This window comes from Myotis lucifugus, unplaced genomic scaffold (assembly GCF_000147115.1).
Source record: "Myotis lucifugus unplaced genomic scaffold, Myoluc2.0 scaffold_10, whole genome shotgun sequence".
In the NCBI taxonomy this organism is placed as follows: Eukaryota; Metazoa; Chordata; class Mammalia; order Chiroptera; family Vespertilionidae; genus Myotis; species Myotis lucifugus.
The window spans coordinates 7,272,849-7,288,018 of NW_005871058.1; the positions used below are offsets into that span (position 1 = coordinate 7,272,849).

Here is a 15,170-nt window from a genome sequence, read left to right on the forward strand (position 1 = left end):
TGTGATAAAGGACCAACTAGAAATTAAGCATACACTGACTGAAATAAAGAATATTATACAGACTCCCAACAGCAGACCAGAGGGTCTCAAGGATCAAGTAAAAGATTTCAAATACGAAGAAGCAAAAAACACCCAACCGGAAAAGCAAAATGAAAAAAGAATCCGAAAATATGAAGATAGTGTAAGGAGCCTCTGGGACAGCTTCAAGCGTACCAACATCCGAATTATAGGGGTGCCAGAAGAAGAGAGAGAGCAAGATATTGAAAACCTATTTGAAGAAATAATGACAGAAAACTTCCCCTACCTGGTGAAAGGAATAGACTTCCAAGTCCAGGAAGCACAGAGAACCCTAAACAAAAGGAATCCAAAGAGGACCACACCAAGACACATCATAATTAAAATGCCAAGAGCAAAAGACAAAGAGAGAATCCTAAAAGCAGCAAGAGAAAGAAAATCAGTTACCTACAAGGGAGTACCCATACGACTGTCAGCTGATTTCTCAACAGAAACTTTGCAGGCCAGAAGGGAATGGCAAGAAATATTCAAAGTGATGAATACCAAAAACCTACAACCAAGACTACTTTATCCAACAAAGCTATCATTCAGAAGTGAAGGCCTGCCAAACCGGTTTGGCTCAGTGGATAGAGCATCGGCCTGCGGACTGAAGGGTCCCAGGTTCAATTCCGGTCAAGGGCATGTACCTTGGTTGCCAGCACATCCCCAGTAGGAGGTGTGCAGGAGGCAGCTGGTCGATATTTCTCTCTCATCAATGTTTCTAACTCTCTATCCCTCTCCCTTCCTCTCTGTAAAAAATCAATAAAATATATTTTTTTTAAAAAAAGTGAAGGCCAGATAAAGAGCTTCACAGATAAGAAAAAGCTAAAGGAGTTCATCACCACCAAACCAGTATTATATGAAATGCTGAAAGGTATCCTGTAAGAAGAGGAAGAAGACGAAAAAGGTAAAGATACAAATTATGAACAACAAATACACATCTATCAACAAGTGAATCTAAAAATCAAGTGAATAAATAATCTGATGAACTGGTGATTGTAATAGAATCAGGGACATAGAAAGGGAATGGACTGACTATTCTTGGGTGGGGGGAGAAAGGGGTGTGGGGGTGAGTGAAGAGATTAGACAACAATCGTGCACCTATGGATGAGGACAGTGGGTGGGGAGTGAGGGCAGAGGGTGGGGTTGGAACTGGGTGGAGGGGAGTTATGGTGGGAAAAAAGAGTAACTAATGTAATAATCTGAACAATAAAGATTTAATAAAAAAAAAGAAAAGATAATAAAAAAAGAAAAGTCAAAAAAAATAAAACCTGTACACACACACACACACACACACACACACACACAAAGATTACATTAATGTTTTATCTGGATCTAACACTAAGAAAAATTACATTGATTGAGTGGAATTTATATATTACCTAAATATATAAGGTTCCCATGTACTGAAAATATATTACATTATTATAAAACAAACCCATGAAACAATACCTTAAAGGTTCTCCAAATTTATTTTATATGAATGCATGGAAAAATGTCTGAAAAAGATCACTATTGGGAAGATGCCTAGGACCACGCAGGGGTTAGGGTGCAGGTGGTACAAAGTTGGAGAGGTTGCCTGTAATGTTTAGAATTTTTGTAGGAATTGATTAATATATTACATGTGTCATTAACTACTATTTTCTTAAAGCAGAAAAGAATCTTTGGTGATTATTTATTCCAAGTCCTCATTTTACAGATGGGGCAACTGTGGTGTGGAGAGGGAAAAAAGACTCCTGGCTCAAATGTCCCCCTCCCATCCTCACTTGTAGGGGTGACCAGTGACAGTGACATCTGCCACAACTCATCACAAGACTCAATCACAGTGGGCAGGAAGGGCACCTAAATAAACTGAGGAGTCGGTCATCAACAATCAGTAGTTTTTTTAAAAGGAGATTTTAGTTATATTTCAAATCAGTTAGTAAATGCATTTCTCAACTCCAAACAGTGGTATGTAAAAAAAATTTTAATAGTCCCTGTGGAAATTAATGCTGAACACAATTACATACAATATTTTCATACCATTTGAGCTACTTAAAACTGCCTTCTGAAATTGGCCTTTAACAAGGGAAAACACTACAGCCAATTAGGAACTAATGAGAACCATGTCAATCCAGTGGTTGATAAAGATCAGGAAAGGCAACACCCGGAAAAACTGACTTTACCTCTGGTTTCAGCAAGAAGCAGATGAAGGGCAGCCATGGGCTGGAAGGAAACTCGCCTCTTCAAAGCTTTTACAGGACCTCAAGGTATGAAAGAACTTAGGCCCTGCAGAAAAACCCAGCAGAGGCCACCCAAGGATGCTGCTTCTTCAGGCTCAGTACCTCCAAATAGACCCATTGGGTTGACCATGCCCAGGTCGGCTCCTCCAAGCTGGCACCCAGATCCACGGCCAGGCCCTGTCCTGCTGATCGCTCTGCTCCCTTCCAGCTAAGCTAGGAGCCCAAGACATCGTCCATCCTGCAGGACACAGTGGTCCTTTGACCTTGTCAAATGGGCACTAATCAGCCTGCACATTGATGTCACTGGACTGTTTATGGAGCAGCCCTCCTAGAGTGGTTAGATGGTTGAGGCCAATGTTGCTGCAAAAATACTGGGAGCCAGAGACCTTTTATTGCTATTTTTAAGATACCTCTTCCCTGGTGAGGTTTGATTGGAGCCGGAGACCTGTTTTATTTGACCACATTTATTTCCAGAGGTCACTGAAAGCTAAGAATAAGAAGGGTCATTGAGTTCCCAACACCATTTGCCAGAAAATCAGGGCAAATATCAAATTCTACCACGGAAGCAGTTTTAAATGCAGGCTTTGGGACTAGCTACAGAATTGTCTCTGTTTCTCATAATCTCTCTCTCTCTCTCTCTCTCTCTCTCTCTCTCTCTCTCTCTCTCCCATAGTCCCTTCTCCATTCCTCATCTTTCTCTGTCTCTCCCTCTTTTCCTCTTCCTTCCTTCCATTTTCTTTCTCTTTCCTTTACTTTTTTTGTAGCCATCAACAATTCCTAGCTTACAAAGACATTAGTAGCTTATGCTTCAACTTGCTAAATCTCCAGAGAATTTGATGACCCAAACAAGGTTACACCGCATGCATTGAATAGGACCATTTGCGGTAGAGGTTTCCATCAACATTCTTACACATCTAGAAAAGGTAGCCTTCAAAATACACCAATTTGATAGGGGTTGTCTAGATATAAGCTGCCCATGTTCTCTAGGTATCTGCTCACTTTGTGAAGTAGGGCATCTCTTTATTTTTAATGTAATGTACTAGTCTCTACACTGCAGACAGAGATAACACCAAGGAAAAGTTTGAGCTCATCACTGCTCCCTTAAATCCCTCAGTGGCTCTGTGCTGCCCCAAGAGGGAATCCATACACTTCCAAATGATCAACATGCTCTTCTTGGTCTGGCTTATGTGCCTTCTGAGCTACTTAAAACTGATCTCTATCTCTCCAACCCTAACCACTCACAAACTCACCCCTCCACCTGGAAGACACTGCTCTCCCTTGACCTCCTTCTCTCCTGGACACCCCCTTTACCATCCAGCATTGCTCTTCTCATCCCGCTTACCACCCAGGCCAACTTGGTCACAGATGAATGAGGAGTTTCAACTTTTCTACTGTTCATTCTTCAAATTCTACCTCCCTTGAAGCTTCCCTTGACCTCTTAAGTCTGAGTGAAGTGCATGGCCTCTGTCCTCAGGGCTCTCAGAGCTCCCTGTAGTGATACCATTGTAAATGATTAAAACTATATTTTAATTGCTTATTTACTTACTCATCTCCTCTATCTAGACTCCTTGAGGGAGGCACTGTGTCTTATTCCCTATCACATAACCAATGCCAAGTCATTAAGGTCTCAAAACCAGTTGCATTCGTGAACCTATAATCCTCACTGGTACCGAATAAGAAAAAAACAATCAGATGTTCCAAAAATCATTTTGGTTTGATTCTGGAATGATCTATTTTCTGTGAATAAATTTTCTTGGTAGAAATATAGAATATACTCCCCATGCATGCACCTATTAATAATTCTTCTAGTCAGTCACAGAATTTAAAAAGGGGGGGGGTGCACAATGGAATACTATGCTGCTGTTAAAAAGAAGGAACTTTTACCATTTGCAACAGCATGGATGACCTGGAGAGCATTATGCTAAGCGAAATAAGCTAGTTAGAGAAAGATAAATATCACATGATCTCACTCATTTGTGGAGTATAATGAACAACATAAACTAATGAACAAAAATAGATCCAGAGACATAGAAGCATCAAACAGACTATCCAACTTCAGAGGGAAAGCAGGGGAGGGGAGGGTAAGAGATCAACCAAAGGACTTGTATGCATGCATATAAGCATAACCCAAGGACACAAACAGTAGGGGGGTAAGGGCAAGTACTGGGGGGTGGGAACAGCTGAGAAGAGGTCAATGGGAGAAAAAGGAGACATATGTAATACTTTAAACAATAAAGAATTTAAATTTAAAAAGGGGGGGATACAGATAAGCCATAATCCCATCTACTTGCATGGAAACAATGGAGAGAAGAGTTACTGGGGTCTTACAACTGGCTAGAAAATTCTGTGACTCTGAAGGTGGATACAATAAAGCTCAATCTGATCCATGTATACTAATACCTGATGTCCTGGGCATGTGTGGTTTTAGCCAAGTGGTATCCATTCATCTTGTGTTCTCACTAAGGAACTACCTCCACCTCAGAGATCATGTGCTTCAGCTGGAGATGATTTCATCCCCCCAAAGCCCACATCAATGGCCCCAAAGCCATGGAGAGTATCACATTTCTCTGGTTAGAGTGATTGGTTATGGGTAGGGCATGCATACTGATCCTAATCAATGAGCTGCAGTGAAACTTTTGCTGGGGTCATTGGGAAAGAGTTATGGGCTTTTATCCCACTGGCCTGTAGCTGCTGGCAGTCATGCAGATCTTAAAGCTACAGTCAATGTCAATTGGAATGGACTTGGGAGATGGAGAAAGATTTGGTGAGAGCAAACTTGGTTGAATCAAACCTTGCCTAAAAGTAGGTTTACCCTCAACTTTCACTATGGGGTTCATTAAAGTTGCTTTGTGTTTAAGGCAGTTTAGGCCACTGATATATCTGGAAAGCATATTCATATGTGTTACTGGAAGATCTGATAGTAGGGAAAATATCAGCAAACCTTGGTGCTCTGGATGAACATGTGCTTCTAGACTAACTAAAGAAGCAGATAGTGTTAGCCTTATCTCCACATACTACAAGTCACACTGGTATTGTTCCTCCCTTCCCCACCGCTCCCCCTACACATGGGTGTGGAGGTTTGTGTTCTTGGATAGACATGAATATTAGCTCAAGATCTGTCACTAGAAACCTCTGTAATCTTGGGGAATTCTTCAACTTTCTAAGCCTCAGTTTCTTTTTTTGTAGAATGAGGAGTTTCAACAAGATGATTTCTGTGGTACCTTCCAGTGATAAAAATAATTGTATAATTTGCACTTTTCAGTGCCTGCTTATTTAATGTAAACCTGTTGACTGACTCCATGGACTCTGCTGGAGCAGATCTAGATGCTACTAGAAAAGGCCTAGAGCCAGTACAGATCCTCTCTGAGCAGTAGAAGTATGTCTGTTGGATCCACAGACCAAAATCCAGCACCCTGGACAGTCTGGCACTCCAAACACACAGAAGAGTGGCCCCGGGTAGTGCATAGTCTAGTAATATGACTTTAGTCTAAGAGCTAGAGTTTCCATAGTCCCAGGTATAAAAATTCTTAAAACATTGAGGCTGATATAAATTGATGTCTATGAATAAATTTAATCTGGTCTCTGATTTTGAGTCTTTTCTTGGTTGGCTAAAGTTACTGATCCTGGGTCCAGAATACCCTTCTATTTAAGTCACAAATTAGTAAGGTTGTTTAACTCAGCCATCTAGGTTGGAAGACCAATTCATTTTCTCCCTTTTGTGGACTCAGACTGTGAAATTGAACTGAAGCAGCCATCTTACAAATAGCTGATCTTCAGTACAAAGGTGTCTCAGGTAGGAAAGTGTGACAGACATGTGCAGGGTTATAACTGCTGCAAGCACAGCTGAAACGCTGCTTCTTCAATGGAGTCATCGACAGCTTTTACGTCAGACACTACTGGAGATAGTCCAAGAAAGTCTTATATTTTCCCAACAATACCTTTCCCTAGGTTTTTATTTTTGTTGTAGTTATTGTTCTATATCTTTTATTTATGAAGTGTGATCTTTGATTAAGTCCTTTATGAGGACTATCATTTAATCAGGGTACAAAAGTGTTAAATAATTTAGTCCTCTTTAATCTTCTTCTCTTCATTTGCCCTTCTTGGATAAATAATGGAGAGTTTTCTGGGTTTTAGCTTCAATAATCCCTGTGTTTAAAAATTTTTTTAAATATATCTTATTGATTTTTTTTACAGAGAGGAAGGGAGAGGGATAGAGAGTTAGAAACGTTGATGAGAGAGAAACATCAATCAGCTGCCTCCTGCACACCCCCTACTGGGGATGTGCCTGCAACCAAGGTACATGCCCTTGACCGGAATTGAACCTGGGACCCTTCAGTCCGCAGGCCGCTGCTCTATCCACTGAGCCAAACCAGCTAGGGCTAAACTTTTAATCATAACTCTAACCTGGACCTCTCTGGAATTCCAGTTTGGGTCTAGGAGTTAGGTGAAAATTTCCCCTTGGACTTCCTGCCATTATTTTCAATGCAACATGATTGAAATAAAATTTATTACATGTACCATAAAATTAGATTCACTCAGCATCATCCCCATCTCTGTCAATGGACCCACAATTTCTTAGTCCTCTGACTTTAGTCCAAACTTTGGTGATATCTTTAACTCAGACTCTCTCTCTAATGTGTCTTATCACTAACTTTGCAATATGTTAATAAAATAGCTCATTTTTTCTCTTTCTCCTCCACCACCCTGGTCTGCTCCCACCATGCTTCATGTCTGAATGATGCAGCAGTTCAGCTGCCCTCCCTGAGTCCCCCCAATTCTAGTTTATCTTCCTCAATTAGACCAGATCAATTTTGCTAAGCCTACCCTTTATCCTGTCATTCCTTGTCACCAAAAAGGTCAATATCTTATTATATCACATTATAATTCTTATAAGATTTCAAAATTTCCCATCAACTATTTTATCCTATCTATTCAAGTTCAACAATGTTTTTGGCTTATATTATCTTAGGAATTTCTACCTATATTGTATTTCCTATATTATTCTCTTAAGCACACTCTTTGCTAACTACATCACCTAGCCCCCTAAGTGTTTATCTAATACCCCAAATTTATCCCCACCCCCATGACTTTGTTCATGCTGACTCCCCACCTAGAGTCCTAGAATTCCTCTTGGTCCCTCCAGGAAGCCTACCTTCTCCATTCTAACCAACAGTGATCTCCCTCTCCTCTAAATATCTATAATGTTCATGGTCCATACTAGATATAATCACTGAATAACTTGCTATTTCCTATATGTTCTGCTTGTTTTCTTTCTAATCAGACCATAAACCCCTTGATGGTAAAAAAGAGGTTATATACTTCTTTGTCTGCTCCACAGTGTCTAACAAAAGGCACTCAATAAGTATTTGTTGATTCATGGAAATTAATTTATAGAAATTGGGGGTGGGTTAGGAGACAGAGGGAAAGGAGAATGATCTAAGTCTTGGTCATCCAGATAATTATTTGGATCTACCATTTCAGGTCCTTTGCCTCCCTCCTCCTCATCATTACTTTACCTGCAGAACTGAACATCCTGGTCAAACTGTGAGTTTTCAGGTTGTGTTCCCTCCTTCAGCTGACTGACGTTGAAAAAGGAGAGGGTGTGGTTGACAAAGCCATGCAGAGTCCCATTGTGACTATAGGAGTACTGGTACACAAGGCGGGGGATAAAGTCGGAGGTGATGGCAATGACAAAAGCCTGAGGAACAAAACCACAAGCATTTGAGGAGAGGTCAGGATGGATGCTGTCCAGTTGGCACAGGGCCCATCTGGCTGAAAGACTATCCCCTCATGGTCTCCCCATCCAGAGCTGCTGCTCTGATTGATGCAGAAGTCCTTATCTCTGAGCTGTCATAGCTCAGAGCTCTCTGAGTTCTCTGGCTTTTCCACCTTTGCCATGCATGTGTAAGCAAATCCATAAGACAGTGGCGTAAGGGAGTAAATTACAACCACTGTAGCAAAGACTGCTAAGCCATTTGCACCATTTGGTGCTGGAGGGAATAAATCACCTCTGAGATAGTTGGTATTGACCAAGCCAAAGCAGAGTGGAAGATTTTCTGAGAAAATTACCAAGTGATGAAAGTGCCGCTTAAATACAATGAGCAAGGATTCTGAATGACCAGGTACATCTGCCCCTGAGTGACACTAGAAAGCCAGGAATACCAAGGATGTGGTTCCACACTTTCCTCAATTTGACCATGACCTCTTGGCACTTTTTGGCACATTATATAATGGAAATGATTCTTTCATTCATTTTACTTAGGAAAAGGGAGACACAGAGGGTAAATGATTGGGTCCTCCTGGATGGAACCACACATACCCAGCATAGCGTCTGGCATATCTAAGCACTCTATAAATGTCTATGGAGCAAACCAAATGACAAATGAAAGATTATATGTTTGAATGTGGACATACTTTCTGCAAGGAAAATCTTAAATCCTTTTGGCAAGTGTTTATACTATATTCCACATCAACAATTAAAGCCCTTTTTAAAAATGTAGTTTAGGCATTGTTTTCTCAATGTACATATGAGTGTGAATGGTCATAACCATATTTGAGAATGAGTGACCTACTTATAACAAGCACAGCTACACCTACTGAGCACTGGCTATCAGTCCTTTTATCATCTCGTTTAACTTCCAGAATGATCCTGTTTGGTGGGTACTCTTATTCTTTCCCATTTTCAAAGATAAGTGAAAAAGTCTTAGGTCAGTAAAGTACAACTTCTTTCCTTGTACTGTATAGGTAGAAAGTGCTTAGTACTCAGGGCCTCTTCTTTAGTAGACACAACTCCAAAGTAGTTATTGATCTATTTTCCAAATTGCACCTTATTTCTCAAAATGTGTGTTTCTTACATCAAACATTCAAAATGCAATGAGTTGATTCTCTCTGCCTCCCCTCACACCCCTCCAGCCAGTTTATGTGTTCTTGATATGGAACCAGGTCACACCTAGGATCAACGTTTCTCTTCCAAATAGGCTATGGGTTTCTTGGTGTTCACTAAGCTGGCTGATATTTTCTTGAGAGATGGAAGAGGAGGCCCTGCCTGGTCACCATCCATACAGAAGGCAGAAGCAAAAGGAGCTGTTGGCTTGGGCCCAGAAGGATTTCCTTTGAAATGTGGACATGTCTGGCAAGGCAGTTAAGGAAGTCACAACAGGTAGGGCCCCTCTTCTTCCATGTCCTATCTTCACCCACGCAGTGCCATGGGGATAATTAAGACTTCATATTGACAACCTGGAGGAACCGTAATTAGGAATTGCAGCCTGGGCAATGCTCCAGGTATTGTTTAGCTCAGGAGTAGAAAAGAAAGGAAAGAGATGGATAGATACGTGGAATTCTTTCCTCATTATTCATGGCTCTGAGCAAAGATCTGATTTTGCCTCTTAAGGAGAAGTTTTGCATTGTGGTGGGTAATTACCCTTCTTTCTCTTAATGAAATTAACAATTAAGTGGCATGGTTCTGGCAACAGCATGATGAGTTAGAAGGCTTATACACACTATTAACCAGGAGCCTATCTTAAATAAAGCTCCAAATGGAAAAGACTGAGAGGTGACAAGGACTGGTGTCCTGCTTGTAAAACCTGAGCTCCTCAGGAATGCCCTTCCCACAGAGTTAGGGTGTCATGAATGTAAGCACTTACATTGCTGATAACGGAGAACTTGCCGATTCCGGAGAGAATGTCAAACCAAATCCCTGTAAGACAGAATGGAAGGCGTCTGGCTTACTCCCGCCCTTGGCCCAGTGATGACAACCTTGCAGCTCAGGGTGATGCTCTGCAGGCATGTTACTGGGGAAGGGTTACTGGGCCCCTAGGAGTGGGCTTGTCTGGAGAGGTTCAGGTACTCCCCTGTCTAGAAACCAGGGGTGCAACTGGGGTGGAAAATGTAGCCTCTGAAAGCCTCCCAGTACCTGAAGATCTGAGGATGAGGATGAGAAGCTCAAAGGGGTGAAGAGGCAAGGGCTTCCCCAACCCTATGGATTCCCAACACAGTGAGAAGGTGGTGGTGGGGATGGGTTTTCTACCACCTCTAAACAGAGGACATACCGATATCTTTGGTTCTCACAGCATCTGGCCGTCTCAGCTCCGTGACAAACTTCTTTGCATCCAGCCGCACTTCAATGACATTGTTGAGGAGGGCAAACACAGGTGCCAGAGGAAAGGAGGCCACAAAGAGGGTAACAAAGCCAAACTGGATGACTAGAAGAGAGGACAAACACGAGAAGCTTCACCAGGGAGAAACAGGACGTAGAGCAACTCCGCCTTGTAGCTCACGGCCCTGGTGTTCCTTATACAGTCTCTTTCTACCTCACTTTCTTAGGCTCCCTTTTCCTCCTGCCCTACAGTCCTGGGTGTTGCCTTCTCAGTCCCTGCAGGCCTACTGGTCAATGCTATCACCTGGGATCCAAGTGCTGTACTAGATAAGAAAAAAGGAAAAGTCTTAACTTTTTCCTCTCTGTCACCACCCCCCCCCTTTTTTTTCCATTCACTGATCCTGGTCACTTAACTCAGAGGTGACAAACTTTAACAGCAAAGGTCCAGAGAGTAAACATTTTTGCATTTGCAGGCCATCTGGTCTTGTCACAATGAATTAACTCTGCCATTGTAGCATGAAAACAGCTACAGACAAAATGTAGACAGATGAGCTTGGTTGTGTTCCCACAAAAACTTTATTTACAAAAGCAGTAGAGAAGGGGGCTGGGGTTGGCCCATGGGCCATGGCTTTCCAAACCCTGATGTAACTTTAAAAAAATCATCTCCCAAATTTGGCCTGTTCTTTCCATATCCATAGTCGCTGCCTTTATTTAGTAAGTTTATTCATTCATCTCACATTTATTGAGAGTTCACTGAATGTCAGGCACTGTGCCAAGTATTTAAGGAGGCAGAGGTCTGGTTCTGCCTTCAAGGAGCTGGGTGTAAGCAGAAAAGAGAAATGTACACAAAGACGTGCAACACGACTTTATGTGTGCCGAGGGAGGAAGAAGAATGTACAGAGACAGCAGAGCACAAGGGAGGGAGCATGCATGCCTGTTCTAAGGAGACTCTCCGTATCAAACACCTACACTTAGCCTTCAAAGATGGGCCTGCAGTTCCAGCAAGACTGGATGAAAGAAAGCATTCCAAGCCCCAGTAGCAGCGTGAAAAACAAGCGGAAGCAGCCTGTGCCCATCAGATGTTGCTGTTAGGAGTCCAGGCCCTCATTTCCACCTGGACAACTGCATCAGTCTCCTCACTGTGTCCTTGTCCCCAGTCGTCCTATGCTTCTATAGTCTCTTGGATCCTGATTCTGTCACTTCCCTACTCATAAAAATTTCCCTTGGCTCCCCTCTGTTTACTGGATATAATCCAAATTACTTATCTTGGAATGCTGGTACTTCACAGTTGGCTCCCAAACTGCCTCTCTAGCCTTGTCTACCAACATCTCCACCACAACCACCATGCTTCTGCCTTTTAGCACCCTGAACTTCTCGCCCTCCTGATTTTCCCCTGAACATATTATCCATTGGTGCACAATAAGCATTCATTCATTCTCAAGCTAGCAAACTCCTATGCATACCCAAGACCATTCCAATGCTCACTCCTTGTACATGCCTGTTGCAGCCATCACTGTATGCTATTGGGATGGAGCTACTCACAAGTCTTTATCTCCCACTAGAAAGGGCTTCATCCATTCCAGTTGCTCAGTACATATTTGCTGATGCAAACACAGTGCCAGAAAATTACAATCTAATAGGACTTCCTTATATACTGAGGGCAAGGTATTTAACTTCTCCATGTCTCAGGTATTTCTAATGTAAATTGATAATAATAATAATAATAAGGTCCACCTAATGGGGTTGTCATAAGGGTAAATGTTATTGCATATATAAAGTGCTTAGAACAATGTCAGCCACTTAATTAGTCAATAATGCTACCTGTTATGTGCAATTTTACTCTAATTGGAATAAATATATCAATACATCCAGATGGCTGTGATGCATACTGCATACTTCTATGCTAGATGAGCACAAACTTAAGGTAAAAGCACTAAACAAAAGTTAGGAGGCTGGACTGCTAGTCCTGGATATCACTGGCTGTATGCTCTTGGACAATTCTCTCTGTTTCAGTGGACTTCAGCATCTTCATTGATAAATTGATAATAGTTTAAATTCCCTTCAGGTCTGATTTGCTATAGTGCCATGATTCTCATTCTCTTGGACAAGCTTCAAGATTCTAGAATATTCAAATAAAGAATGAAAAACTGGGATTCAAAAACTAAAAAATAAAAGTTCACAGAGCGATAGCCCTCATCACAGCAAAAGTTTCAAGAAAGAGAACACATGGGGGAACATTTGCACAACTGCTTTTGAACCATCAGTTCGCTTGGGCCCACAATGTGTGTTATTGCTCTGATACAGCCCTATCCCTGTCATTGTCCTTGATGCCCAATGGGTGCTCAGCAGGTTCTAGGAGATTGACAGGTGCCAGTTGGTGGCAAGATGCACCAGAAGGCACAGATTTGTCAAGGTTGGGCCATGGAATGTTGGTCTGGCTAACTGGGAGGTCAAAGGGGACTGGGGAGCGGTTGTGGAGGAGAAATCTTAAAAATCAAGCTCTGGGAGGCAGTTCAAATGCAGGGTCTATGGCAGTGGTTCTCAACCTTGGCTGCACATTAGAATCACCTGGGAATCTTTTTAAAATCCTGATTTCTGGGCCTCATCCTCCGGGAAATTCTGTTTCTTTGTTATGGGGTGGGGCCACAACATTAGTAACAAAGAAACAGAATTTCCGGAGGATGAGGCCCAGAAATCAGGATTTTAAAAAGATTCCCAGGTGATTCTAATGTGCAGCCATGGTTGAGAACCACTGGTCTATAGCATCTCTTAAATGAGGCATTGCTGAGGAATTCACTTAGAGTCGGGGGTGCGGATGAGGGCAAAGGAAGTTAAGGGGAAAGAAATTAATAAGGAAAGCAAATCAGATGTTAGACTGGCTTTCTAAAACCTATAAAATACCTGTCTATGTTTATGTATATACATATGACTATATCTTTCTTTATAGAGTTCTACGTTGATCTTGATTCTATGGCAAGCTCTATAGTGTAAATGTTCTTTCCATAAGTGACTTCTTCCAGCAAAACTGTGCAAACTCTTCAAAGCACCAGCAAGGGATTGTCAGAGTGACTGATAGGGGTGGGGAAGGGGCAGGTTACTTCTGAGTGTCCATAAATATATACAGCATGCCCTCACCACACTCATGCAAATGGCTCAAGGAAATCTAACATCCTTCCAGGATCATAGGAATAATGGGACTCTCCACTTCTCTCCTTAGTTCACATGAACTCCAGAGGCAGACATGAGCTTTCTCCTCTGGGCTTGCCCTGATTGTCTGCTTTTCTATCTCCATAAACTCTCCAGACACAGGCTCTCTTTTGTCCCTCTTCTGTTGACACAAACAACTTCCAGTGATGGTTCAATGCTAATAGTGCTCACAAATTATCCCAACCCTACAACACAATGTCTATTCTCTTTCCCCAGCCATGTCAATCTATGTGTTAAGGACTGGACAACCTCAAGGGAGGGGGTTCAGCAAAGGCCAGAGGTGCTGGGCCTGCAGTGATAGGACAGCCCTTCCCTGTCTTCTGAGGTCACTCCTCAGTCTCCTGGGCCAAGAGAAGCCACTCTCTGAAGATGTCCCTTTGCCTCCTTGGACTGGGTACCCTAAGCATTTCCACAAATCAACCCAAAGAGGCAGAAACAAATAGGAAGTTTTGTTTTATCTCTTAGGGAGAAAAGCAGAACAAAAAAACAAAAAACAAAAAAAACCACACAACCTTCTAGCATATAAATGCCAAATCCAAGACTCACTCTTTGTAGTCAAAGGTCTAAATGCTATATCAGATGGGTGTCCTTCTGGATTCAGTTCAGAGGACACAATGATACCGGCCTTCACCAACACCAAGATTTGCTTCTAAAAACAGCCAGCCTCCATTAGGATAAGAGCAACGCCGGAAATCCTCAGTGCACTGCATAATAGAAGCCAGCTTGGCTTGACCAATAACAGATTAAGCCTGGCCAAGTCAATTAGGGAAGAATCCATAGTTGATTTTCAACTAAATCTTTACAAAGCCTGCTGCAAAGTGCCCCAGAAAAGCTGAGCAGGAAGCACAAAGACTGGAAATACTCCTGGGCACAAACCCCATTGGTTTTCTCTCTCACTCAAGCAGCCAGGGGCCTTTTAAAATAACCACCAGCCCTATTCTGCCTGATGCTGGAGACAATTAAAATCTTGGCCTTGATTACCTGGGTTTAGGTTAAAATAACAAAGAGGAGGGGGTTAAACTAAACAAGATGGCATCCAGCAAGGACATTCCAGGACCATCTGCTTAAAGAAAAAATATATATATTAGGTAGAATAAAATGAACTGGTCAGGATTGATGGAAACGCTCTTGATGGAGCACAACTCTGATTTTTTATTCATTTATTTAAAATTCTTCAGTGTAAATATCAACCTTCCCAACACACACACACACACACACACACACACACACACGAGAAAGTCCAGATCTTTCATCTGGCATTCAAGACTCTTTGTGATATGACCCTAACTTATTTTTACCAGATACATTTCCTTCCCATATATGCTCTGGTCTCAGGGCTAATATTTAGCTGCTATACTTGGAGACCAACCCTGCCTGTTTTCCAACCATTTCAAAACCATTTGCACTTCTCCAAACTCACTATGTCTTCCACATTTTCGAGCCTTTGCACCTATTACTACTGTAAAAGAGGCACCTAAAGGTTTGTTATATGGTTGGTTGTTAAGATCTTTCCTGCAAATCCACTGATCCAAATTCACAAATTACTTAGGAAATAGAGACAATACATGGAATTCCTTTCAATCTGCATGGGA

The 15,170-nt window shown here is 42.0% G+C and overlaps 1 protein-coding gene across 1 annotated transcript in view; it reads right to left on the reverse strand.

Annotated features, from left to right (window-relative positions):
* The window catches only part of ANO2 (anoctamin 2), a 290,309-nt gene that overhangs the window by 9,826 nt on the left and 265,313 nt on the right, over positions 1-15,170 (reverse strand). Inside the window, exons 23-25 of the mRNA XM_023749823.1 lie at positions 10,325-10,477; positions 9,920-9,972; positions 7,793-7,974 (exon numbers count right to left, since the gene is read on the reverse strand). Of these exons, the coding sequence (XP_023605591.1) occupies positions 7,793-7,974; positions 9,920-9,972; positions 10,325-10,477 (388 nt within the window). The remainder of the gene's footprint in view (positions 1-7,792; positions 7,975-9,919; positions 9,973-10,324; positions 10,478-15,170) is intronic.